This window comes from Panicum hallii, chromosome 9 (genome assembly GCF_002211085.1).
Source record: "Panicum hallii strain FIL2 chromosome 9, PHallii_v3.1, whole genome shotgun sequence".
In the NCBI taxonomy this organism is placed as follows: Eukaryota; Viridiplantae; Streptophyta; class Magnoliopsida; order Poales; family Poaceae; genus Panicum; species Panicum hallii.
Genome location: NC_038050.1, coordinates 68165787 through 68192233, shown reverse-complemented (window position 1 = coordinate 68192233; position 26447 = coordinate 68165787). Strand labels below are relative to the sequence as shown.

The 26447-nt window shown below is 44.9% G+C and overlaps 2 protein-coding genes across 3 annotated transcripts; one reads left to right on the top strand and one right to left on the bottom strand.

Annotated features, from left to right (window-relative positions):
- Window positions 1-10563: 10563 nt before the first annotated feature.
- LOC112877390 (protein DROOPING LEAF) lies at window positions 10564-14770 on the top strand. Of its 2 annotated transcripts, none has more exons than XM_025941687.1 (7): window positions 10564-10820; window positions 11505-11648; window positions 12328-12427; window positions 12612-12660; window positions 14057-14132; window positions 14263-14352; window positions 14472-14770. In XM_025941687.1, the coding sequence occupies exons 1-7, from the start codon at window positions 10752-10754 to the stop codon at window positions 14535-14537; spliced, it is 594 nt and encodes a 197-aa protein (XP_025797472.1). In that variant the 5' UTR covers window positions 10564-10751; the 3' UTR covers window positions 14538-14770. The 2 variants fall into 2 exon arrangements, with proteins under 2 accessions (XP_025797472.1, XP_025797474.1); XM_025941689.1 differs by having other exon boundaries at window positions 10598-10820; window positions 11511-11648.
- A 2926-nt stretch (window positions 14771-17696) lies between these two features.
- Window positions 17697-25588, bottom strand: LOC112875185 (MADS-box transcription factor 1-like). Its single transcript, XM_025938934.1, has 8 exons — window positions 25212-25588; window positions 20425-20500; window positions 19044-19105; window positions 18880-18979; window positions 18758-18799; window positions 18621-18662; window positions 18272-18408; window positions 17697-18093 (listed from the first exon to the last, which is right to left on the bottom strand). The coding sequence occupies exons 1-8, from the start codon at window positions 25394-25396 to the stop codon at window positions 18009-18011; spliced, it is 729 nt and encodes a 242-aa protein (XP_025794719.1). The 5' UTR covers window positions 25397-25588; the 3' UTR covers window positions 17697-18008.
- Window positions 25589-26447: the final 859 nt, after the last annotated feature.

Here is a 26447-nt window from a genome sequence, read left to right as displayed (position 1 = left end):
CAGATGCCGCGCGCGTACAATTCATGGCCCCTGCAGGCAGCAGCTGCTAGCGAGGTCGATCCATCCGAAGAAAAGGCGTCTCGCTCCCATCTTTGCTGCTTTCACCGTTCACAAGCTTCTAAATCCCGTCCGGATTACTGTGTGTCTCAGTGTCGCGCTAGTGTTTTTCCTTGGCAATCAAAGTGAAGCAAGACGCTAGAGCCACACATGAGATGAAGGACGAGCAAGGGTAGCGCGAGAGAGGCGCAGCGGCGCGGGGGGCGGCCGGACGGGCAAAATCTGGGAGCGCGCGGCCGGATCGACCCCGCCATCAGGTGGAGTGCCGGAGGGGTTCGTTGCCGGGCGGCGGCCGGGGGAGTACGCGCACCCACTTTGGGCAGCTGGACCCGAAGGTCGACCGGCAGGCGAGCAGCGATGGGAACGCAGGCGAACCGACGGCGGCAGGACGCAGGTTTTCGCATCGGCGCGTACGCGGCTGCTGCGCGTCGTGCGCCCCGACCGACCGATCCGATCCGATCCGCCCATGCATGCGCGCAAGCCAGCGAGCTACACCTACACATATGATGTGTCTGTACTTCCGCCTCAAGCTGGTAGGTGGAGGCGCTAGAGCGAGGACGGCGGAGATCGGCCATCGTGCTGTCTATGCATGCCAGCCGGGGCCGGGCGGCCGGGGAACGACGCTAGCTGCGCGCCCAGGCATGTCATGTGTCGTCGGAATAGCGGAAAACCTAGTCGCCGTACGCTCTCGCCGGCGGTGCGCCCACTGATCACGCCCATTAGCGTGGGGGCTTGGCAGGGGAATCCTGATCTGCATGTTTACTGCCTTTTTTGCCTTAGCATGCTGGCGACTACAGTAAATAACATCGCTTGTTGACTATAGCTGTCAGGGAGGCTATAAATCTCGCACGGGCATTTTGAAGGCTCCAACACCTGAATTTTGGTATTTCAGAATAGTTCTTAACTGAGTATATGTATGAGGTAAGGAAAAATCAAGTGTGTTCTCCTTCTATCACCTAGTACTTCGTCCACAAATATAAGTACTTCCGAATTTTCAAAAGTCAAATTATTTTTAAAAAATATTTTGAGCTTGACCAATATTAGAAAAGGCTATGATGTTTTTTTAATATTAAGTGACTATCACTAGGTAAACTACGAAATTCATTTTTATAATTTACTTGTTTCGACATGATACATGTTATCATTTTTTTCCTATACTGGAGCATCCGGGTTTTGAAGGTCAAAACCTCAGGAATCTCGAATCACCATGCAACCCCTCCCCCGCCCCCCTTTTCTCTCTTCCTCTCTTCCCCGAACATCCCTTTCTCAGTAAGAACGTTGGTATTTCTGTTCATGCAATGAAAATGGGGTGCATCTCGATTCGGAAAAAAACACTTTTTCCTATAAACTTGGGGGTATTTGAATTCAAATGCTACTACTCCAAAGTGCTAAACTTTAGCACCAGTGTATCCAAAAGAAAGTGCTAATGAGATGAGCTAAACTTGAACTAAGACTAAAAAATTTTAGCAAAAGTATAAGTACTAATAGGTGCTAAAGTTTAACACTCAACTTCAATCTATCCAAACATATTCTTATTATAAATAGTCTTTTAGGGGAATCACGCAATTACTTTACCCGAGTCGCAGTCAATCAAAATATTTTAACTTCAGTAGCATGTTGCCGGGCTCGGACCAGGCTCGAGCCGCCTAAAAAAACACTGGATTGGTGGGCGCTGGGTGTTTATATTGTATTTTTAAGCTACATCTGTACTTTATTATTTTAGAAAAAACCACAAGCGTTTATTATATATGCGGTTTGTAACGTTTATCTGGTGGATCCACCGTTCCACTTCATTCCCATTTAAAGAGTAATATCTTGCCCCCATCTTGATCAACCTTATTTCGATCGCACTGTGCAGGTTAAGATTCTATTTGGATCCGGCAGGGCTAAACTTTAGCCTTGTTATATCAAATATTATTGCTAATTAGAAGTATTAATCTAGATTAATAATAAAATTAATTGCATAATCCTAGGCTAATTCGCGAGACGAATATATTAAACCTAATTTAAATTTGGTTTAATAGATTCATCTCGTGAATTAGCTCTAGGCTTCTGCAATTATTTTATAATTAGTTTATATTTAGTCCTTCTAATTCGTATCGAAACATACGATATAAGATGTGACAGAGCTTAACTTTAACTCTTAGATTCAAACACCCCTAAATCCGTAGTGCATACGGCATTTGGACTCTAGCTTAATTACCCTCGTAGGGCATGTACCATGCCAAGAAGCAGCAATAGCTTAGTTCTAATGTAACAGCATAGCTCTAATCCCATATCACAGCAAAGTAGGAGTAGGAGACCACAAGCATGCACCGTACCAACTTCAATTCGTTCACGTACGCAGCATGCACCGTTTGCCTGATCGCGACCAGACCAGGTCAACAACGCGAGCAGGCACACATCGATCGTCCTTGAACCAGTTGACGCCGGTCAAACGTAGCCCCATCCCCAGCGAGCCCGACTCCCCACGCCGCCGTCCGCGGCAGCGAGCGCATGCCGTGCGCCAAGCCGGCCGCGCCCCCGGGGTGCGGCGCACCGCTCGGGATCCGCGAAAGCTGATCGCGTGGGGCTACCTACTACCCCGTTACTAGCGGCTAGCTCGACGGGCGCGTCCGTCCACCGGCCGGGCCGTGGCGCCGCGCGCTGACTGACCGATCGGCCTGGCCGGCATTGGAGGAATGGAAGTGGAGCTCTAAGCAGCTAGCTACTACACCTAGCATCGAGCCGTCGAGCGAGCGAGAGACCAATGGATCTGCCGATGGAGATCGAGGGTAGCTAGCTGGACGGAGCAGCTAGAGCTTTTACCCAGAATGGCAGGGAGTGAGTGCGCCCTCGTTTCTAATGATTGTGCCAAATCCGTCAAAGGCTCCTGCCGCCCGGCCGCGCGCCTGCGCCTGGCCTGCTACCCCTCCCCCGTCCACGCACGCAACCCGGCCGGCCGGCGGCAGCACTCGACCGCAGGCGCCATACACCTTCCCATGTCTACCTCTACCGCCTGCCGCCCGTCCCGTCCCTTTGCTTCTTTAAGCAAACGCCCTACGCTGAGCCTGCGCGCCCCGTCGCCCCATCGCCCAGCCCCAGTGGAGGTGGAGATCCGCCGAGGCGACACGGCTGGGCGAGCATCTAGCTAGATAGCTTCGCAACCGGTCTCGACAGGTACGGTGGAGGAAGTAACTTGCGTGCTCTGATCCGATCCGCCCATGCATGGGGGACAGATCTGATGGATGCGTGTGGCGTTGGGCATGCGCCTCCAGAGATGCTCCCGCCTTTTGCTGCGCCTGCCGGCCGCCCGCTGCCGTTTCTTGGATCCCAGGGCCTTGTTTTTCCATTTTTCTTTTCCGTTTTGATCCGCGCTGCCATGGCCCGGCAGGGGTTAATAATTGGTGTAGCAATGGAGGCTGGCTGCTGGCGGTGGCGTCGCGCCCGTGGCTGCCCCTGCCGCAGCTGCGGCCTGCGGCGGCGCCGGGAGTCGTCGGAGCCACAGCCACTGAGCCAGCCGCCTTAACGCCGGAGAGACGGAGATGGTAAAATGACGCGCGGCTGGCAGGGGGAGGCGTGATTAGACGAGAGCGGAAAGGGGGAAGGCTAGCTAGAGGGAGCTGCGTAGCTGGGGCTAGGAGGAGGGGTTGTACATGTACGAACCGCCGCAGCAGAAGGGCGCGGGCCCGCACGCTCGCTCGTACCAACGTGTGTGTGGCTAGCTCATTGCACCATCATTGCCTCTGCCTTCAAGGGCGTGCGTGTCTTGGCTCTTGACAACGAGCTAGTAAGTGTCAAGTCATGAACTACTCGCTCATAACGCGCTCCCCGTCTCACTTTCACCCCCAGGACGTGGAAAACGTGTTGTTCGTTTTAGGGTCGACTGGATTGATGCAGCTTGCACAAGATTTAGCAAGATTACTATTGACAAGATTTAACATGGATTACTATTGACCCTTTTATTAGGGATATGAACCATCTTTCACAATTGCTAAACCATGAACATCGATATGCTATCTGCATTCATGGTAATTTGGAAGCATGCATATATAGGTAGTACTTTGGGTTATTTTTTTCGTAATTGTAGAGGCTCACAATTTAGATGCAAAATTAGAGGATTGCATTAGGTTATTTATTTTTTATGACTACATAGGTGGTTAATTCCTAAATTAGGAGTGGATTGTGGTTACTTTAGTGTTTATATATGTGACAGAAGTGGGCAATTCCGATGTAGGTATATGTTACTTTATATTATTATTCATAATGGTAAAGGTGGTAAATTTAGAACTTAAGCAAAGAGGATGGTAGGATGACATATTTTTTATGAGAATTTGTAGAATTTTTTTTATTTCTGAAGCGTGTCTCACAGGGTTAACATAAAGGCTAACATAAGCCTATAGTCAGTAATAGCAAGATGCAACAATGAACACATCAAGCTGCAATTAATTAAGTTCCCCAGCGTACTTTATACTGTGTACGGTGTTCATGTGGTGGTAGGCATTCAGTACGAGTCAAAAAGGGCCTGACTTTAGTTATTCACGATATGTGACTGTATACTGTGCATCTACAGTTCGATGTGACTGTTCATGTTCACTTTGCCGGCTCCACAAACATTTAGGAGCAACGAGAAGTAGGCAAATGAGATCTAGGGCACGTGACCCCACGAAAAATTGCAAACAACAACTTCAATTAGCTATAGTGCATCAACACAAGTGTCCAGAACACTTGTAGTACGATTCAAACTAGCAATGATTCAAATGAATTAATTGAATTCTATTGGCCAGACTCCTAATTTTATTTTGTTATTACCAATCCCAGGAATTGATATTTTTGGTATTTTTCAGCAGAAAATTATTTGATGATTTATTTTTGAATAAATAGTTTTTACGTACTCTATATATGCCATCCAGTAATCATGAAATATTTAAGTACATGGTCAAATTTGAGATATTAAGAGATGTAAGAGGCCACTGATACATTTGATCACTCTTTTCTTCCCCAGTTACAAATTTTTGACGCTTTGCACAACAACAACAACAACAATATATAATATATAAATATATGGTCTTCAAAGTTTAGGTTTGATATTCTTTTCTACTCATATGTATTACAGACTGTAATAAAACTACAATATTATGAAACTACGTACATTTCAAGACAAATCTACATATACGATTTTCATATTTGTAATCTGAATATTTTGAAAACTATCAATAGTTAAAATCTCCAAATTAGACAATAAGTATATCCAAACTAACTTGATATTTTTGCGTCTAGATTGATCACAATAGTTAAAAGATGGTTTTCTATCCAACGGAGAAAACGGTGTCAAATGCTATTGAGTGTGTGGAGCAAGATAAAACTTGAATTTACTTTTTTTTATCTTTATGTTTTATGTATTCGTGCATGAAATGCGTTCACTTATATATGTTGCACACAAACCACATAAACTAGCTCTTCCATTCCATTTCATAATAAATGCACAACAATCCAGGTGAGCATACTATGAAACGGCCGCTGTTTATTATTCTGAATCTAGCTAGCCATATTGGCCATGCAGCTATTAATGTATGCAGCAGCAGAAGCAAAGTAAACACAGTGATGAGTACCTTGTTCCGCTTGGACCATAGCATCATGCGATCCGATTTTGTTCCAAAGAATCCAAGCGACTTGATGGGTCAATCGCTATGCACGGTTTGCGACTGACACCGCCCGGCAGAGTGGGGATCACTGTCGTTAGGACTTGAGAGCTCACAAAACGGGGGGATCGAGGGAGGGCGTGTGATCGATGCGCGCGCGCTGCCTCTGCTGCGTTGCCCCAGCTCTGTTGTCAGCTAGCTGCATACACACATCTTTCCCTCCAGCCAGAGCACGGATCCTTGGCATCCAAATCAATGGCCTGCTCACATCGACACATGCGGCCGATGACGAGCGATCGAGTCGGCATGCTCCCAACAGTGGCGGCACTGTTGGGCGAGTACCGGCTGCTTGAGCAAGGGTAGTGGTGTCCGGCCCGGCCGGCTAGCTAGGGCGCTAGTAGCTAGGGCATGCGATGCTGCAGCGCGTCGGCCGGGCAGGGGCAGGCAGCTTCAGACGACACGCAGATGGCTACACATCCCGGAAAAAAACATGCCCTGGCCGCGGCCGCTCTCTCAGGATGCTGCGTGCATGCAATGGCGCGCCGCAGCGAGAGGGCAGAGCACGCAGCTAGCGACCAAACCAAAGGTGGTGTGTGAGGTGACAAGATATCCTAGAATCTTCCTCCCCTCCTACCCTAAACCGGCATGCATGCGATCGCTTTAAAGCCCGGCCGGCCGGCCAGCACAGCGCTGCCCGCTCCGGCCGGGGATGATATGATCGATAGGGGGTGGTGATCAAGGCAGCGCTAGCTCCTGCGCGCCTACTAGGGCAAGGGCACCACCACAAGGCTTTGATCGAGGCAGGTTAATTGGTCGCCGCAGACGATAGAGCTTAGCCTACGTAGCAGCTAGCTGCGGTGGGTGATCGGAGTGAAAAGTGATGGCCTGTGCTCGATCGGCCTGCGCTGCGGTGGTGCCCGCCGGTGGCTTGCTTATACCACGGGAGTAAGCTGGGGCGAGGGGCGGAGGGTGGGCGCTTTTTCCTGGAAAGGAAACTGAGGATTCGTCACATCACCACGCGGGGTCGCAGTCGCCAACCTCCACCAGACAGCGACCTAGACGAAGGCCTCTCTTTATGGCCTTATCATCCCGTCCCGGCGGGCCATCTCTCTCTGTTTCTCTCTCCCCCCGTCTCTATCTATCTCTGTCCATGCGTCTCTTTCCCTCGCACGCACTTGAAGCCGCCCCGGGGGGGGGGGGGGGTGGGGGGGGGGGATGACCTAGCGAGCTAGCCTCCTTGTGATCTGAGAGTTCTCACTCCCACGTACGATCACTTGGTCGCCTTTACCCTATCTCCTCGTTCCAATTAACAGTGTCGGTTCTACTACAGTCTACAATACTCTCTCTCATCCATCCTATTTCACTCTGCGACGACGATCCAAGCAGCCAGAGCGATCTCTCTCTCTCTCTCTCTGTTCCCCCCTCTCTCTATCCCTCTCTCTCTCTACACAAACACACACACACATCGCGCTCTGATTGAATGCGTTTGTGCGTCAAACACGTGGGTCCGGAGCGGCAGGATGCGCATTCACCGCCTGGGTTCGCCAGGGCCAGGGCAGGGCAGGTACGGACTGACTGCTACTACTGATCGATGAGCGGGCGCGCGCGGGGAGCAGCCGCGCGGTGGCCGTCGTCGCGCACTGGGTGTCGCCACCCGGCCGGCCGGCTCCAAGCTTTCGCGGCGTAAATGGCGCCCCAGCGATCCCAGCCCAGATTCTTTCGCTAATGGCGCCGTGCGCGCAGCAGGCCCAGCCCCTTGCGCATCACGCGTATGCACGAGCCCCCGCTAGCTCGATCGATCCCCACCTCGCTCCCCCGGCCGGCCCTGTCAGTCAAGCCTGGCCGCCCCCCTGTGCCGGCATGCATGGCCTCTATGATGCGGTGGCCGTGAGCCCTGTCCGCTCCATTAATCGAGCTGCGATCGATGCTGGCTTGCCTGGCCCTGGCCCTGCGTGCTGCTGGTTCAAACTGGCGAGCGATCGAGTTCGACGGACTGCTGGGCATCTCGCTGCGCGCCGCCCCCAGCAGCATGCATGAGCCGCATCCGCGTGATCTCATCAGCTCGAATCGACTGATGATGGAACGGGCAGCACGGCCGGATGGTCCCATTCGTGCTGCCGTGATACGAGATTTCTAGCTGCGACCGGGAGCGGCTAGCATGGTTAAGTTCATGCGGCGCGATCCTCTCATGCATGCGATCGAGCCACTCCTTCCACATCAAATCGATCGATCAGTCGATTCCGGTCCGTGGAAACAGAGATAGATGCTGTGACGATGCTTGAATCTGTGCCTACTACCGGCCGGCGGCCGCGAGTACATGAATCGAGAGCGAATCAGCCTGCCTTTCCTTATCACATGTCACATGGATTGAAGGGAATGAGCCTCGCTTCCGCCGCATCATAGATATGTCGGCAGAGATAAGCCGGCTGGTGATACCTTGTGTGTTATCTGTTATGATGCAATCACTGTCTTGCAACAATGGCGGCCCGCTGCTGCTCGCTGCCTGAATCCAGGAAATAGTACAAGGTTGTCCCATGACTATATGAACACAGTTAACAGTCCATTACTGGCAACCATGAACGTCTCACAGTGATTTAATTTAAGCAAAACCCACCAAATTGCATCATTGCGATTTATTTTTATTACTTATATAAATAGTACACTACTTGCAATATTTTAATTATTATTTACAAGGTCCAAAATACATTGAGATCATGAAATAATTAATCCATGACACTAGCTACTAATACTTCAGTTTTTTGTCTCCATGTGTGAAACAGAGAGATGGGGATCGTCGATATGTAGCTGTGATAGATCGATCGATCGATCGAGCCTGTGGCACACTGTCCGGCTCACCGCGACGGGCAAATAGGGATCCCGGAAAACATTTCGGGGACATCCACGGGCATGCGCGCGTCGTCTTTTTCCCGCATGCATGTCTAGAAAGAAAATCGTCCGTCCTCGATCGTCTTGGACGCGTCATGAATAGTGTCACACACCTAATGATAATCCCATCGATCAGGTCGTGCCCACGCATCGATCCTCGCTCTGACCTCAATCATGACAGGAACCACGTAGACGCCGCACTTGCTCTTCTCTCCTTTTCTCTGATACCTTCCTTCATTAAAAACATAAAAAGGCAGGTCTCTGAGAAGGCACAAAAGGCTGCGGCTAATTGGTACGTCCTTGTGCAACAAATAAAACCCGTCAAAAGAGACATGCCGAACCTCACACTTCACTAGCCCAGGGCATGTTATCAGTATCATGGAAGCATGTTAACTGGACCTACAACCTGATTACCAGGCAGAAGATTTATCATCTGTTCATAGCTGCAATGGTACAGTAGTGTCGTCAAACACTTTCAGATACATAACAAGGTCTCTAGCTGGAAGTTTCCCAGCAGAATCTGGATTTGTGGCTATGATTTTAAACCCGGCCCCACAAGGCTTGAGGAGAACTATATATGTGATGAGTGTCATTAACCCTCTCTCACATGTCTACGCTCATCGTCGGTGGCTTGAGATGTCTTATGCTATATATTTTGTCTTTTCTGGGAAAAAGCAGGGAGCATATATGATTAACAGCCCAGTAAGCGCATGAGAGTGGTTGATATTGATACACAACTTTTTGCTAGGACTTTGCTTCAGTCTAATCACAACCACCGTCAGATGTGCAGTATAGGAGTAAGATTTTTCTCTTTGCAAGCGAAACCAAATTAAGAAGTTGGATCCTCCTTTTTGGTACATGGTTCCAGTTGGCCTTACGCCCAATCTATCCAATATAGGAAAGCGATGAAGTTTTTCTCGAAGCCGAAATAAAGTATACAGCGTTGCTGAAAACAATAGCTAAACCACATGTTGGACCTCTGATGCAAACTCAAGACAGGTCACCATCCAAGTTTCTTTTGATGCCTTCCTTTGCCCACATCCCATGTTGTACAATATTCAGAATTAATAATCACACATGGAATATCAGGAATTTTTATACTAATCATTGTGGGGGAAGAAATAATTGAAATCATATTTATTAATAAGACAATACTTCATCACATCTACAAGACTAAATGCATGCAGCGTAAACTTAATTCCACGCGCACTGAGATGGATCGATTACCGTATACTATCTACGTCCCAAATTACAATTCGTTTTGGTATTTTCAGATACATATATTTTGTCATGCATTTAGATGTACTCTATATCTATATCTAGATACATAGCAAAAAAATTATGTATCTAAAAAGTTAAAATAAATTATAATTTGGAACAGAGGGGTAAAAACAATCAGACTGTTCCCTTGTCAGATGTCATCTCGACATCATCCCAACAATTCGACCAATTAATTGAAACACCAACATCATATTTTTGCAAATTATAGGACTCGGACGCATCAAATTGACCGGCCGATATGATCGCCCTTTATTTGAGCGATCGAGTCGATCACATGTATCTGTTCATCAATCACACACGCACATCATAGGCGCCAGTACCCTACCACAGGGAGCTACTAGCAGTGGTCGTGGGTCGATCAGAGGCGCGTAATTGGGTGGAGGCGCCACCAGGCCGGCCCCGAGATGCTAGGACTGTTCCTTTCCCTTGATGTGTACACTTACACGGGCGAGCAAGAGATGAGATGGATCACTATGCAGCAGGTTAGGCCGTGTGCGCACCTTAGCTTGTCTCGAAAAGATTTATGGTGTGCTGCGGCGCGCGGCCAGCTGCTCGGGCTCTCCGCTCTCGCCCGGCAGATCGCCGGGGTTGGTCTCGTGCGTACGGAGCCATGTGTGCGTGGGGCCCAGGCATTATTGCAGGAATAGAAACCCTACCCCATCTTCTCTTGGAACCCGACTCTCTCTCTCTGCTTGGGCCGAGCTCCACTTCTTCTTCTACCTCCCCTCAGCTCCGCCCCCTTCCTCTCTGCCTGCCTCCCTTATTAGTTCTCGCCTCACCACACGGCTAGCAGGCAGACGCTGCTTGCTCTCCACCGCCCCCTTTCCTAGCGCTAGTAGAGCTCCGGTTATCACACACCAGCGCCCGCCCACCTTCCGGCCGCCGGCCGGCCGCCACCGAGCAAGCATGGATTTGGTCTCGCAGTCCGAGCACCTGTGCTACGTGCGCTGCACCTACTGCAACACCGTGCTCGCGGTAAACTCCTCGAGAAATCGGATCCGTGTGAAACATCTGTGGGGAAGATCATGGCACAGCACAAGAATGGTCGCCAGATATGCCATTTCTGAATTCGCTCTTTGATTCTTTTAACTACTTCGACAAAGTTTTCTGCTGGTTCCCATTTTTTTTTCGTTTGCTTTGCTCTGCATACATCCGGGCTTTCTATGAGGGTACTACGAAAAGCTCATTCGCAAGGCGTCCAACTAAATCATCACACAGTTTTTCTTTCTTGTCTTGCGATTGGAGGAGCATACAAAAGTCCACCAGAATCACGCATGGGATATGTGCAGTGATTGATGTGCTATGCTTCCTCTGTGGTGTTTCATTGGCTCTTGTTGTTTCTTTGTGGAATATTCTGCTTACTGGGTCTCCTGATAGTGCCATGTTCCATCTTTCACTTCCATCTGTTTGGTGCTTCACAAGCTTCCATATCTTCTCTTCTTTGTTGTTACATGCATGCTGATGAAGTGTAAATTGGACAAGAAACTTCTGTTCTTTTCTCCTTTGCCTTTCTCTGCACCTCCTTTAATTTCCTCCCTTGAGATTCTATTCTCGCTGCTACTGCTTAGACAGTGCCATGCAGAGGAATTGAAGTTGATCTAGAAATAGGTGGTTAGTTTGATTGCATGCTGTGATTAATTTTGTGCTTTTCTTGGGTAGCTGCAGGTTGGGGTTCCATGCAAGAGGCTGATGGACACGGTGACTGTCAAGTGCGGCCACTGCAACAACCTCTCCTACCTCAGCCCACGGCCGCCGATGGTGCAGCCGCTCTCCCCAACTGATCACCCCTTGGGGCCGTTTCAGGTGGATCGTTACAACTCTTTAGTCACATATCGAATCATCTCTTCAGCATATATGCATGCCGTGCATCGATCTGCGGGGTCACTTCTGTTTCTTCGATCTAGCCGTGTTTCTCTTCTCTGAATGTGCTAGCCTTTTGGAGAAGGGAAAAACATATAAAAGATGTGAGAAATAGAAAAAAATTATTGCACTCATTACAGAAATAAGGGAGCATGCAATAGATCATGAGGGGTTTTCTCATGAAATATGGCCATGGTTTGCTTTACTTTCAGTTGCATTAGGGTGCTACTCTCTCTCTCTCTCTCTCTCTCTGCTTTATTGAACTACTCAAAAGTACTGTTTGCAAGGCAAGATTAAACAACGCTGGACTACAAAAGATTTCTTTTGCTCATCTGCGGCCTGGGAAAGCCCTCGTCGCTGCAAAAGGCAGTCGAGCTTTTTTAAGGCGGCAGAAGCAGCAGCAGCAGCAGCAGCAGCAGCTCTGCTGTGGCTGCATGCATGGTTCTCCTAACACATTTTATTTTGGAAAGATAGGCATTCATGACTATATTTTTTTTGATGAACTAGTCAACAATGATTAGGACATGATTTAGTCATATCTGGTCATGATGCACCGTCGCTAACAATGTGAGATCTTGAAGTGCTGGGCCTAACTTTGTTTCATATGCCTTCCATTTCTTAGTGTCAGGGACCCTGCAACGACTGCAGGAGGAACCAACCAATGCCGCTGCCCTCGCCGACATCAACTGAGGCCAGCCCGAGAATGCCCTTCGTTGTCAAGCGTAAGACAGTAGCAAGAAGCAACTCCATCCTCCACTCTTCTTGTTCCATGCTTCGTTTTCTTTCTGTCCTTACGTGATCTTTTTCTTACTTTCTTCTCAACAAAATCTTTCTTTCTGTTAGTTGATGCAACAGATAAATATATGTTGTTCTTGTGCTCAATGCATTTGTTTTCTTTTATTGTAGCCCCGGAGAAGAAACACCGCCTTCCATCTGCCTACAATCGCTTCATGAGGTGAGGAAACATTTTTCTCTCTTTTACTTTTAGGTTGTTCAGATGCATGGTCCCAAATAGTTACATGTGATCTCATACATGATCTTGGGTCAGGTGTCCGGTATCTCTCTTATATTTGTAAATCCGATTTTGTAATATCTGCTAAAACGTTTAAGTTTAGTCGTTATGGATACTTCTCCCCTTACACTTTCCCCAAGTAGTAGCTAGGCTGGCAATGTACGATATAAGCCTGGTGTGTACAATAACAGAGGTATATAACGAAACCTGTGCTGTGCACATGTCTGAATCTTTTCCATCTGTCAACCAAGTACAAATACTATGAGTAGTACAATAACTAGCTAATAGACCATATATATTGTTCACATATTATTTTTTGCTCTTCTACACATGGTACACCATTTTGCATCACTATTATGCCGGTACTAAATAGATATCCCCTTCTCACCTCTCTTCCCCACTAAAATCCTGAAGAAACGAACTGTTCGCACCATTTTGAACAAAGGTCTTACTCTATTAAAAGAATGTTCAATCCAGAGGAACACTAGGTTTTCCAGATTATTTTCGAAATAAGTTCAGGCCAAGCTCAAGCATTACATTAGTCCAGCCAGGAACTAAGAGTAATCTTTTCCAAGATTACAGCCCTTGAGATCAAGAAAACAAATGTGGATAATGACTCCATAGTGGGTCAGCAATATAATTGGGGCAATTTTTTCTAGAATAATCGGTCCACTGACATGAAAGGACGGAACGGAATGTGCATGTGCGTAGCGATTTTGTTATTTTGTTATTCCTTGTTAACTCAACAAATTTCAATAGTAGATGGGAACAAAAATCAACAAAATCACACGCTGTACTTTCCATTCCATTTTTTTATGTACTCAACAAATGCTAAATAGTACGGCAAATTTTCACCTAAGAGACTGCATTCTATTGTAAGCATTCATTTTGAGTTTTGAATTTTTATTTTTTCCCTTAGGACATTATATTTTTTGAGTAGCTGTAGATTTGGTTCTTCTAGAAAATGAAAAAAAAAATGAGCACACACATGATCATGACATTACCATTTTGAAAGAATGGACGCTGAATGACATTTCACCAGAGTTCCAACACACTCCATCCCTAAGAAAGCATGCTTGCCTCTCTATGTAGTGTGGTTTTGATAAATGTAAAATAATTGCATTTTCTAAACATGTAGTTTCACCTTTAATTATTGCTCTACATGCAGTTAGTATTCCAATCTACTAATTTTATCAGCACAATTATTAATTATGTCTAGTTTCGTACTCCCTCCATTTCCACGCACATTCTAAGAACCATCTCTCTTTTGGTAAACAAAAATCACACATGCTTAATATTCTTTCTCTAGAGATATAACCCTTTTCATTACATGTGGCAGGGAGGAGATTCAGCGCATCAAAGCTGCGAAGCCAGATATCCCTCACAGGGAGGCCTTCAGCATGGCTGCCAAGAACGTAAGATTATTGCTGGTTAATTAACCAAGTAGCTACCTGCCTCCCTATAACTTAATTCTTGAAACCATTTATTTACACATATATAGCTCTATAAATTTTCTCTCTATGACGTACTGTTTGCATTCATCAGTGGGCGAAGTGTGACCCGCGCTGCTCGACGACTGTCTCTACTGCCACTTCCAACAGCGCTCCTGAGCCTAGAGCTGTGCCCGCTCCTCAGGTATCTGAACGACGCTTTGATCTGGAAGTACAATGCAAATATAAAGCCTATGCTTCGAGATTCTATATATGTATACGCCATGCCTATATCTTACGTGTACACATATGCTGCTCTTGCAGGAGAGGGCCAAGGAGCAAGTCATTGAGAGCTTCGACATCTTCAAGCAGATTGAGCGCAGCATCTAGACCGATCATGTCGACCGATGGTGCAGTAGCCCAGGATCGAGCTAGCAGTGTCATCAATCAGAAGATAACCTATCCCATATCGCCGTTATATGTGCATGCATCCCCATCCTGTACTTTTTACCCCGTACGTGTTTATTACTGTTCCTGTATGTTCTTGTTGTTTGTTGGAGTGTACGCACCTCTTTAATCATGAACAGCTGCTACCCTATATAATATTTGCCGTCCTGCTGTCATTCCCTCTATATATTTTGGTTACTAAGAATTACTACCCCTGTTTATTTGTGTTTACTTCATTGATTGTATGCATGTAGTAGCGTTCCATATTATTCTTTGTGCGGATACAGAGAGGTGATGCACACGATCACTCAATATATTAGTCGTAGTAGGTCCCAAGGAATTAAATTTCTTGTTTTATATTATATTAACATACATACAAGAGTACAAGACATGATCTTGGTTATGTTTAGAAGGTATATAAATGCAATGTCAAAGTGACATGTTGTACATGATGAGGTGGAATATGTACTGTTGGATCTACGTGTAATATTGCACGATGGAATAAAAGTGCAGTGACATCAATACTCTCATTCAATTACATAAAGGAAAACTCGGCATGCAAATAATAATTAATGGTGTGCTAGTACATTGGTCCCAGTACATAGTATTAATCACAACTGCATGAGTGCACATAGGGAGAACTCCAGTCTTTCATGCGTGCGAAACTAGGGCAACCATGCATTTCAATGATTAGCAGCAGAATAATATCAGATATTCTGCTGCAGCAGGTTCGCTATTCGTTGACAGATCTGATATTATCATCTAGGAGTATGTATATATTATCGTACTAGTACGTATCTTCATCTTTAGATTTGGTTTGTATCGCCGTGGGCTTGGCTAATTTGAAATGTTAGAAATATTCGAAAATTAAATTAGGAATCGTGTTTTCAAACTATTTTAGTTTTGGTTGAAACTGTGTTCCAACAATTTCATCAAATGTTAAACTTTCTAGTGGTATTTCATTTCACAAAAGAATTACTCATAATCGCATATAAGACTATAGTAACACAGAGAAGCATGCAAGAACATTAATTATTATCTATGAATGTCATGCGAGTAGCAATATGGTCTCCTATTTACAGCTTGTACTTTCATCCTGACCAGTCAAAAGTCCAAACTCAGTGTAATAGACTGACCTAGGGTTTAATTTTATATTTCACTCTGACTAGCCTAATCAACTATACCCAATTTCGCTAGTTTCACAATAATTTAACTAGGCATCAAAATTTTTGCTTGTCAACAATAGGAAGATCATGATCTGTCCCCACAATTAAATAGACGGTAGTCACAAATTTCTCCTTCCCTACCCCAATGATGGAGAAAGATCTAAAGGGACCTATATATGGAGAACGTGATCATAAATCCATAAGAGAGCCTGACCACAACACACAATTAATTATCCTCACCAAGAAATTTACTAGACAACTGAGTAGAAAAGATTTGAAAATCATGGCATGTGTCTCTTCTTCTTCTTCTTCTTCTTCTTCTTCTTCTTCTTCTTCTTATTCTTCTTCTTCTTCTTCTTCTTCTTTTTGAAGCAATGTGTCTCTTCTTTTTTGCATGATCCGATAATAATCGTGGGCACTAAGGCATCACCAAAATATATTGGCCACCTGATTTCTATAAGAAAACTTGGGGAGCAACAAGGCCCCTACAGTTTCTAAATGGTCCCTACAGAAACTAGTAAACCTATGGTGTTAACTTTCTTCTAGTATCTCAGCTCTATACATATACATTGGGATTGATTTAGACTCGAATAAATGATTTTAGCTAAAATTTAAACTAGTTCTTGAAAACCTTGGAATCACCATTCTGATACAAAAGAGGGGAGTGAAAAATTACAAATATTATAGTTCATTCTTACAAGGAGGCACAACGCAGAGCTTGTGGCGCAGATGATTATTGTTACAATGTTGCAAGCTCTTTGCTGTGCCCAAGCTAGGATGGATTGTATGATGTATCCACTTACCTCTCTACTAGAGTGCATGGTACCTAATTTTAGAGCGCCCATTAGGCTTCCTCACCTTCAAAGTTCAGAAGTTCAGTGCCTGTCTGCCTGATGGTGCCATGCCCTTACAGCCATACGAAGGTACTACTGCTGTTATCATCTCGTTTTCTTGTTTCACAGAGTAAGATGACTGTATAGTATTGGCTTATTGCACTAGTGATTAGTACTCTTTAATTTGCCTCTTCAACAGATCGTAATTTGTGTGGGCACCCTGGTCGATTACGTGCAAGAGGTTGGACAAGGTCGGCAAAAGACTCATGGGCCCGCGCCCTAGCTTGATTCGAGGATCTGTGCCGTCGCTTTCAGGACAAGTGCGCTGCCGGCAGCCGGGGCGTGCCCCTGCCCCCCGGTGCCGTGCGACGACGCCCAAGGCCGGCCCCGGCCGGTTTCGAGGAGATCCGCGTGGCGACGGGAGAGAGGAGGAGACCACCCAAGATCGTTTCGCGAACCCTCGGAGAGGATGAGGAGGAGTTCAGGCAGTCAGGAGGACGACAGCTCGACTCCGGCGGCAGGCCGGCTAGGGCGCCGTGTGAAGATGCCGCAGCCCACGGGCCGTCCATGAGAGTCCAATAGAGAGAGACGGTGCCGGGGCTCCGTGGGCTGAGCGCACACGCGAGAGACGGCCCACGCGAGTAGAGCAAATTCAGCCCAGGTAGCGTGCGTCAGCGTTTGGAGTTCGGACGCGCTTTCCGCTTCGCCGCTTCGGCGCGGGGGGTGAGCAGAGCATAGCAGAACAGAGTCGTAGTCGTAGGTTCCCTTCCGGCAACACGACGGCAAGTCGCAATGGCCAACAGCCCAACAGGGGTGAGACGCCGAGCCCGTCAGCGGTCAGCCCGAGGAGGGCACCGCTCGCACACGAGTTGTTGCTGACAGACGCATGGCGGCACAAACTGTGAGCCGACGAGGACGCCGAGGCGCCCGTCGCGCGCGCCCAAGGAGCACGGTGCCTGCCAGCGTGCAGGTACGCGGGACCATAGGAACGGGAACGCCATGGCGACCCCGGTGCGCTGCCGCCGCCCGCCGGCGGAACAGGCGTAGTTAAGCTGGGCTCCCGCACATCTGCTATTCTTCTGGTTGCACAATCACCACACAAAGATCCTCGACATACATATATATAAAGTTCCAAGCTTCGCACACCAAGGTTTCAAAGTTAACCGTTACAAATCACACACAGTGCAGTGCGTCCAGGCTACGGCGACGCCACGCTGCCGTTTGCCATCACGGTACAATACGCGCTCGAATTGCTCCCCTCTTCTCTCTTCATCGTTCGGGAAGTCTCACGAGCAGTTTCAATTTTTTTCAAACTTTCAATACATAAGAGGACCGGGAGATGCGTCCTGCACCCGCAGGATGGTGAGGTCCTGCTGGGCCGGCCATGCACCCGCTTATTGAGTCATCGGAGCACTTCAGATCCATCCGGATCGGCCGTGCTCGTTTGGGTGCCCCATGTCTTCGTTGTTCAGCTGGTCCATGTAGGCTTGTTGATGGTACCTTCGCCGAGGACGAAAATCCAGTCAGTCAGTCAGTAAATAAAAGTGTAAAAGAATGGAACAATGCATGCTAAAATCTGAAATGCTGAATCTGAAGTGCTGGGATCCTGTTACTGTGATGTGATTGTGACTGCACAAGTTCAGCTAAAAGTTTGTGAGTTTGTAACTGAGAAACTTACCCAATCTGGAGGGAAGGATCATTCTCTGGGTGCTGAAGGAATCCCTGATAAGGTTCAATGGCATTCCCACTGGCGCCACTGTGCCCACCTTCTTCCCAGGAAACATGCAGCACGTTCTCTGCATTGGTTTCTTGCAGCTGGCACTTGCAACAGATCAGTAATGGATTCAGCTAGCCTTATCACAGAAAAGTGTGTTTATTTGGTTCAGTGTTATGCCAGATCATCACCAAGGACAGGAAAAGATACGTGGTGTTAAGCGTTAACATCCAAGTTCCAAGTTCATCATCATCGCAAAGAAAAAAAATCCAAGTTCATCGTTATAAGAAAATTTTAAGGCCGGTGATGTTACCTTTTTCCTGAGGTCCTTGTTAAGGTCCTGTAATTCTTGCTCCTGCCAAACATAATGGTTACCACACTATTACAGTGTTTTAATATGAATGCAACGAAAACAAGAGATAGAAGGTAATAAAAACTGATCATTATTACCTTACTTTTCAGATCAAAGAGCTGATCAAGTAACATTTGATTCTGTAAATACATCAACTCTCGTCATAAGCAAGACAAACAGTCTATAGAGATGTACAATTGACGCTAGTCAGGTTTTCTACCTTTCTTGTCCTGATATGTTTCAGGGATATCTCTATTTGGTTCTCAAGCTGCTCAAGCTCTTTCATGCTAAGTGGACCCAGATCCTCACCAAGAATATTTCTACAATCATGAATTAGTCCCAGATATCATACATCAAAGGCCCATTAAAAAATTTTAAGACTACCTTTGTGTAGTTTGAAGAAATTCAACTCTGGTCTTCAACTTCAAGTAATCCTGGTAGTTGATCTAGTTTCAACAAGAAAGATCACAACGAAACAGAGTAAGTCAAAGTGAGATCATGCTTAGGGAAGGGAAGATACAAAGTTCAAGGTCAGTGCACAGATCGCGTTCTCCAAACAAACATAGTTCTATAAAAAGTTTCGACTTGTTTCTACAACAGAATTTCTTCGGAAATGATCAGGCAACACAGAATTCAAGAAATCACATGTCTGACATATTTTGTACAAAAAAAAAGAAGTATTTACCATTCATGAAAAAGAATATTATTTTGGGAATCTAACACATAATATCGTATATTTATCAAATTGTGATGTGGTTTTGAGATATAAAATTTTGTATTTTTGGTGGAAGGAAAAAAATACGTATGCAACTGTCCTTGTAGGAAGATACATGGGCCGGGCTTGTATATGACGGGCTCAGCGAAGGATATGTGTATGGCCCAGTTGTCGAGGAGCTCAGCAGCAATCCCAAACAAAATGCCCCAGGCCAATCTCTACTCACAGCCCAATATACTACAAGGGCTGGCCTAGAAACTTATCTGGTGTGGGGCCTAGATATGTCAAAATATTGGCCTTTTGCCAACCCACCCGTTGGTGAAAACCCAACTAACAACCAACTACTTATTTTGAGCGCACAAGTTGGATGCACCTGCGCATTCATGCACACAACATACACACACACGCCAACACACACACACACACAACATAGATGTGCCCTATCTAGCACACATGTAACAATAGCATGGACATGCGCTTTACCATTGAACTAAAAAAGATATAATGCCTGTATCTAGCCGAACTCGAAACTGAGTAAAGGCAGGATCCCTCGCTAATTCTAACTAACTGAACTAACATTCAGTTATCTAGGAAATAGTTTATTGATGGTACATTCAAGTCACAGAAACACTGCACATGATCAAATAGAACATGATCATATGGTTGTGTATATTCAATCCTAGGACAATCATACGACATCTCTATTCTTAATAGTCTGCACACTTCCTTGATATATAGTCAATGAAGCTTTATGATGGAAACAAAATATTGATGTGAAATGAGACGAAACTTAAAGCATGAGATATCAATTAGTTTGAAAAAGACATGAATATAATCCCTTTTTTGCGGGTATGAATATAATCCCTTTGACCGACTAGAAAGTAGATTTGGTTCATTATTTTCATCTGTATCACTGAAACAGACCAAAAGAATCTCTATAACTTATTATATTCTTGTCGATCTATATAGCAATTTGTTACATACTCTCAGAAATGAAGACAAAAGCATCATGCCAAAAAAAAGGATGTTTTAAGAACTCATTAAGCTTACTTCACCATCCAATGGAGTTTTTACTTCCTGTGAGCTGTAATTGGAGCTGCGGTATCTCTCGAGTGTTTTGTACATGCTGTTGGCGCAAGAAAATTGAAGTTATCAGTTTATGGTTAATTGAACAAGCAAGCCTTTTAAAATTATGTTCAGAAAGCCATTTACAAGAAACAAAGGTATTTCACAAAAAAAAATAACATCCAGAAAACCACAATATAAAGTTGTTGAATTATTGTACAAAAACATAACATCCTTTTGTCTTAATGCTTTTTTATGTTTATGCTGTACAATCCTCTAGAATGACATTGTGGTTTATTAGTTCTGTGGGAATCATGCTTCTTAATTTCTTTTTAGAGGATTGTGCTAAATTCTGATTAGTCATTCATGGACACCACGGAATCATGATGAAATCTAACTAATAAGATAGAAATACTGTATATAAAGTTGTGTTTCAAAACAAAACACTTTACAGCAGTGATAACTAATCAAGAACGGCATTTCTTTGGTAATATTCCAATAAGCATAAATTAACTCATATTTGTGTTTGAGCACTTTAGTTACCTCTAGTTTTCATAAGAAAACAAAATCAGTATCCACTCTAAATGTCAGCACGACATAAAAATCTGTTAACTTAACTCCACATTTTATTAGTTATATATTTTTAGTGTAAAGGTAGAAAAGTAGAATACATATGTGTAAATTTGTTGCTGCTTTTGTGCACCAGCTGAGCATACTAAATCTACCAATATTTAACACATGGAGAGTATTTGGAACTAAGACTGATTAACAAGGGCTTCTTATCATGCACTTTTTTTCCTTCCTTCCCTTTAATTTCCTCACCATGTCTTACTCACCCTCTTAGTTTGAATTCACGAAAGGAAAAAAAAGGCTTGAGCCAGCCTTGTCTCTGGACAAAAAAAAAAGATGGGGATAGAGGGAGACCACCTCAGATCCCCTGACCCTGAGTCCCATCGTGCTCCAAATTTGGGTGTGAACGCAACAGAGGATGTGATATTATGTGTCCTGGGGCCGATGGTGCTACGCAAAGGCATCAGGCCATGGAAGTGGAGGCGCTCCTTGTGCTGCGGCAGACCTCATCTAGGCATAGCAACCAAGATTGAGGGTTCAATGTATGTATGCGTGCAGGTGCATCAAAGCAATTGATGCTATGGCATAGGCCATAGGTAGCCATGACAGCTCACTGTATTGTGAACTGGTATGCATATAATATTCTAGAATCTTTTTGCAATTATAAGAAAAATATGTTACCCTTAATTTATCCACTGGAGGTTTAACAGACCTCGGTACCTCAGTGTCTCACGGCATTATTCTGAGCATTATCTAGATATTTTTCACCTCCACCATGTTTTTCTAGTCCCAATGAATTGACCTTTTACTGTCAGACCATAACACTAATTAAATAGTAAATGCAGTAAGTAGAAGTGTTTACTATCGTACAAATTTAATTTATAAAGGTTTTAGTAGCAGCTCCATGCTAGCAGTAGTTCCTAAAAAGAAGTACAAAAACAAAAAGTACGCAGCCCCCCCCCCCCTCCCCCCAAAAAAAACAACCAAAAAGCACTTTGATCCATGAAGTTTATTTAGGCATAGTTCGATGACCATACATAATTCTTTATCTGACCTATAAATTGGATGTCTTAATGCTGATAAAATAATGCCGACATTGTCTAAGCCCATCAAACTCAAACATAAAAAATGGCAGAAATATCAATCTTTCAAAGGAGTGCTTATTACTGGACTTATTTAAGGTTAATTATCTATTAGTAGAAGTTATCTCTAAATTCTACCAAACTATTCTTTATGTCAAGATTTCATATCTAATACACATTGTCTAACTCCATTAGGATTGCTACGGTTTTAATTGACATAGCAATATATTGTAATGCATATTGTAATGATTTAATATTGGAATGATATATTACAAAAAAGGTGTGTGCCTAACCTATGGATTCGCATGGGTTGACAACTTGTACATGTATATTGAGTGGAAGAAAACCTCATGCAATTTTACCCTATTTGATTCATGGTGTGGAATTTCTTCTTATCTTTAGGCAGCGATAGTTGCCATATATTTTTAGTGTTCTATTTGCTAAACTGTATTTTTCAAAAAAAAACAGAGCTATTCATATATGGCATGATTTAACTAGTAATGTGTGTGAGATTGGAAAATTTTGCATTTATCAACATAAATATAAAAAAATCATTAGGATTCCAGGAAAAATAAAACAACGTGCTTTAATGTGGTAATCGATTCTGAGAATGGAAATGGGTTTTCTGGGAAAAGAACAAACAATCTGATTTGGTTTTGAAATCGATTCTGAGAATTAAATATTGGGTTTGGGTCTTTGCTAATCCCTCCGGATATAGTATTAGAACGTTTACACTTGTGCCTCAGAGCTCTACGCTCAAATGAGTACTGTTCTTGTCTTTTGGGGAGAAAAAAGTCAGTACTGTTCTAGGCTCATATGCTTTTAGCTGATGTCATTATAGCTAAAAGCATATTTTTCATACGATTACCCTTTGCCTGCTACTACTTATTGTCTACGTCCAGGATTCTTACAGCTAAACAAAGTATACACTCCAACGTAAAAGAATGTTTGATGTTAAAATTAGAATGTTTGATGCTATGGACATAGACATGGTCTATAGTTATAATTTTGACTTTTAACTGTTGTTATATATTAAAATATATTAGAAAAAAAATCTGAATTTATGCTATCATGAAACTGTTATTCACAACAAATGTCACATATGACTTTTCATGCTTCTAAACTAAACAATTTTAAAAACATTGATATTCAAAGTTTAAGAAGTATGACCAAAACATTTTATTTGCGACTAGAAGGTGCATACATGTAGTACTTTGTCCAGTTAAAAATACTTGATGTCACTGATTTTTCACTGTTTTGAGTCAAGACTTTGACCACTGTTTCTGTTAAAATATATTTGGACAGCTAACAAATTCATGAGATTATGGGTTTATTTTTCGAGAAGAATATGTGTTTTTTATGTTTTCAAACCAATTATTTTAAAATTTATTGACAGGTAAAATCTCAAAAGTTGGAGTGAACCTTGTTCAGGACACCAAGTATTTTTTACTGGATCACCTATATATCAACAAGGATAAAACCATAAAATTTACCACTATGGAGCCACTGGAAGGGGGGAGAATCAGTGTGGAAATGGTCAGAGAAAACCAGAGCCACTAAGACTGAACTGGAAACTAAGAACAGTCTTTCATGCTCAAGAGAAAGCAAGGAGGAGAAGGCACTATATAGTATATAGTTACGACAACTTCCAGAAAAGCTGACAGATAAGAACCGTGCAGGTACGGCGCAATCTTCTTCGGAAAAAAAAAGAAAGCTACGAAATGAAATGCTCCTGCATGCGATTAAATGCGCTGCACATCGGTGGAACATGGATCAAAGCACTGAGATGTGCACATGGATCAAATCACTGACGCTGAAACTCCATAATATTGCATGCGATGCTGAGATGCTTGATATGACGTGTGAAGATAAAGCTTACCCGCTTGGCGTTTCTGTCAGCGTGGTTCGGGATCTAGTCAGATCGTTAATCGAGTGGCTCTACACGGGACTCAAGAAAGATAAGATAGCATTGCGAGATCTCCAGCTTGAGCTGCTACCGCGCTTCCTCCAATGGAACAGTAACGAATGGAACAGTAGCATATAGACCAACAGATGAGGGCTTTCACTGATGCAGCTCTAGTGAACATGCCCATGACTGAACCGGTGCATAGGGCTCAAGTTAAGATCGGCTCGTTTTATGAACATAATATGAATTGACGAAATAAAGGATATGCATGGTCGATATGACGACGAACAGAAACGGGGAAGGAACGGAACACATGCAGCAAAGAGAACTTGGGAGTGACTAACTGGATTTGGAACGGCAATGCTAAAAAGGGAAGGAAGAAGGCAGTAAATGGACTGCCGCTTTCTTACTCTTGCCTCTTCTAGAAAAAGAACAAGTTGTAAACACAAATCTTGTATGATGAGGTACAGGTCTAGCTACTATCCGTGAAGCTCAGGAGATCTACCTTGGGAAGTGGAAGAACTGTATGTATATATCACTGTATTTGTGAAGAAAAAAATATGGATTTTTTAGGAAAGAAAAACATATGTTATGTTTTTTGAAGAACAAACCTATGTTATGTTACTGTGACCATAAGTGAGGACATATATACTAGTCTTTTTAGAGAAAAGAAGATCATATTATCGTGTTCCTTACTGCTATATAGAAGTAGAACACAATTAATAGAGGAAGATCTAGGTTTATATGGCCAGATCTTGGTTACTTCTGTGATCAAACGACGACGTAAATGAATGAAATCAGCAAGGAAGGGAAACGAAGCACCCAAGATCAAAACAAAGACAGAAAATTGTCCAAAGAGATCGAGTTTAGTGACCATGAAACTCCAAATTAAACGGAGATGAACAGATAAACAGCAACCATGCATGAAAAAACAAAGCCTCGAAGACTAAAAAGAGGAGAGACAGAAAGCTTCCCAAGGAGAGTGACAAGATCTGTAAGCAAGTGGCCGAACTAAGCCCCAATTCTTTCAAGCCGGAAAACAAATCTAACAAGCCAAAACTGTCTGCCGGCCAACAAGACTATTCGAGCAAAAAATAGGGAAAAATCAACAAAAAAACGTCCCAAAAGCAAAGTTGATATCGTTTAATTGTTCGTTTTGGTGGTGCATGGTGCATCGTGGAGTAGATGTAGGGCAGGCGCGCGCGCGTGCGTACCATGACGAGCTGGAGAACTCGAAGAGGCGGCCGCGGCCGGAGAAGATGATGAGCGCGACCTCGGCGTCGCACAGCAGCGAGAGCTCGTACGCCTTCTTAAGCAGGCCGTTCCTGCGCTTGGCGAACGTCACCTGCCGGCTGATCTTGTTCTCGATCCGCTTCAGCTCCACCTTCCCGCGACCCATCTTCTTCCTCCTCTCGTCCTTCCCTCTCCTCTCTCTTTCTTCCTCTCGCTAAAGCAAGTTCTCTCTCTCTAGCTCACCGGGACTCTGGGTTGCTTTAAGCAAAGGGATGCTTGTTATGCGATCGTACCCTTGGGGCGAGGTCTTTTTGGTGCTTTTGGTGAGTTTTCACCCTTCTCCCCGCCCTCGCTCACTCTCTCTAGATGTCTTGGTCACCCATCTTTCCTTCTCTCTCCCCCCCTCTCACTCTCAAGTATCTTTCAATCCATCGACCTCGCCGTGATCTTCCGGGCTAGCGACCGATCACTCGCCCACCACCAGGCCCTGTAGCTTTTCGCCCGCCTGCACGGTGGGGGCCGCCCGCGAGGGCGAGGCGACGGGGCATGGCCTGATCGACGCGTGATAGCCGATTGATGTGCCGCCAGTTCGCCCGTACTGGCGCTGCGTGCTGCTGCTGCTGCAATAATCTCGCGAGGGGAGACGGGAGGGGGGGGCATGCAATAAAGGAAGCCGTAGCCGTACGCCGGGTGAGTCGGAGAGAGAGGAGCAGCCGAGCAGAGCATGTCAGGAAGTGGGCGACGCGTGTCGATGCGCGTGCGGCTGGAGAGTCGGAACCGGCAGGACTGACCCCATGCCCTGCTGGCCTAGCGCCGTAGGTGTTCGGCACTAGGGCTCGTAGGACTTCGGCTTTCCTTCCTGTCAGGGGCTTTCTTTTGGCTGCTCTCTGCTACAGTGCCTTCCCTTGGTTTTATCTAGGAAAAGAATTGGAGCTCGCCGGTTTGGTTGGCATCTCGCGAGTTCAAAATGCTTGTGGAGTTTCAAGTTTGAAACCCTCGCGTGCTGTGTGCTACAGCATGATTCGTTGGATGACATTTTCTTCTTGGCAACTTTGGTAGAATATAATGTCAGTTTTTGGATCCCGTAAAGGTTTGTTGTAGCCAAAGGTTCATTGGACACACCTAGGGGAAAGCTTGGGCGGATTTCGTTTGAGTAAATTTCAAAAACGCAGAAGTATTTTGGTATATGTTGCGGAAAATTACAACTGCGTTTTTGA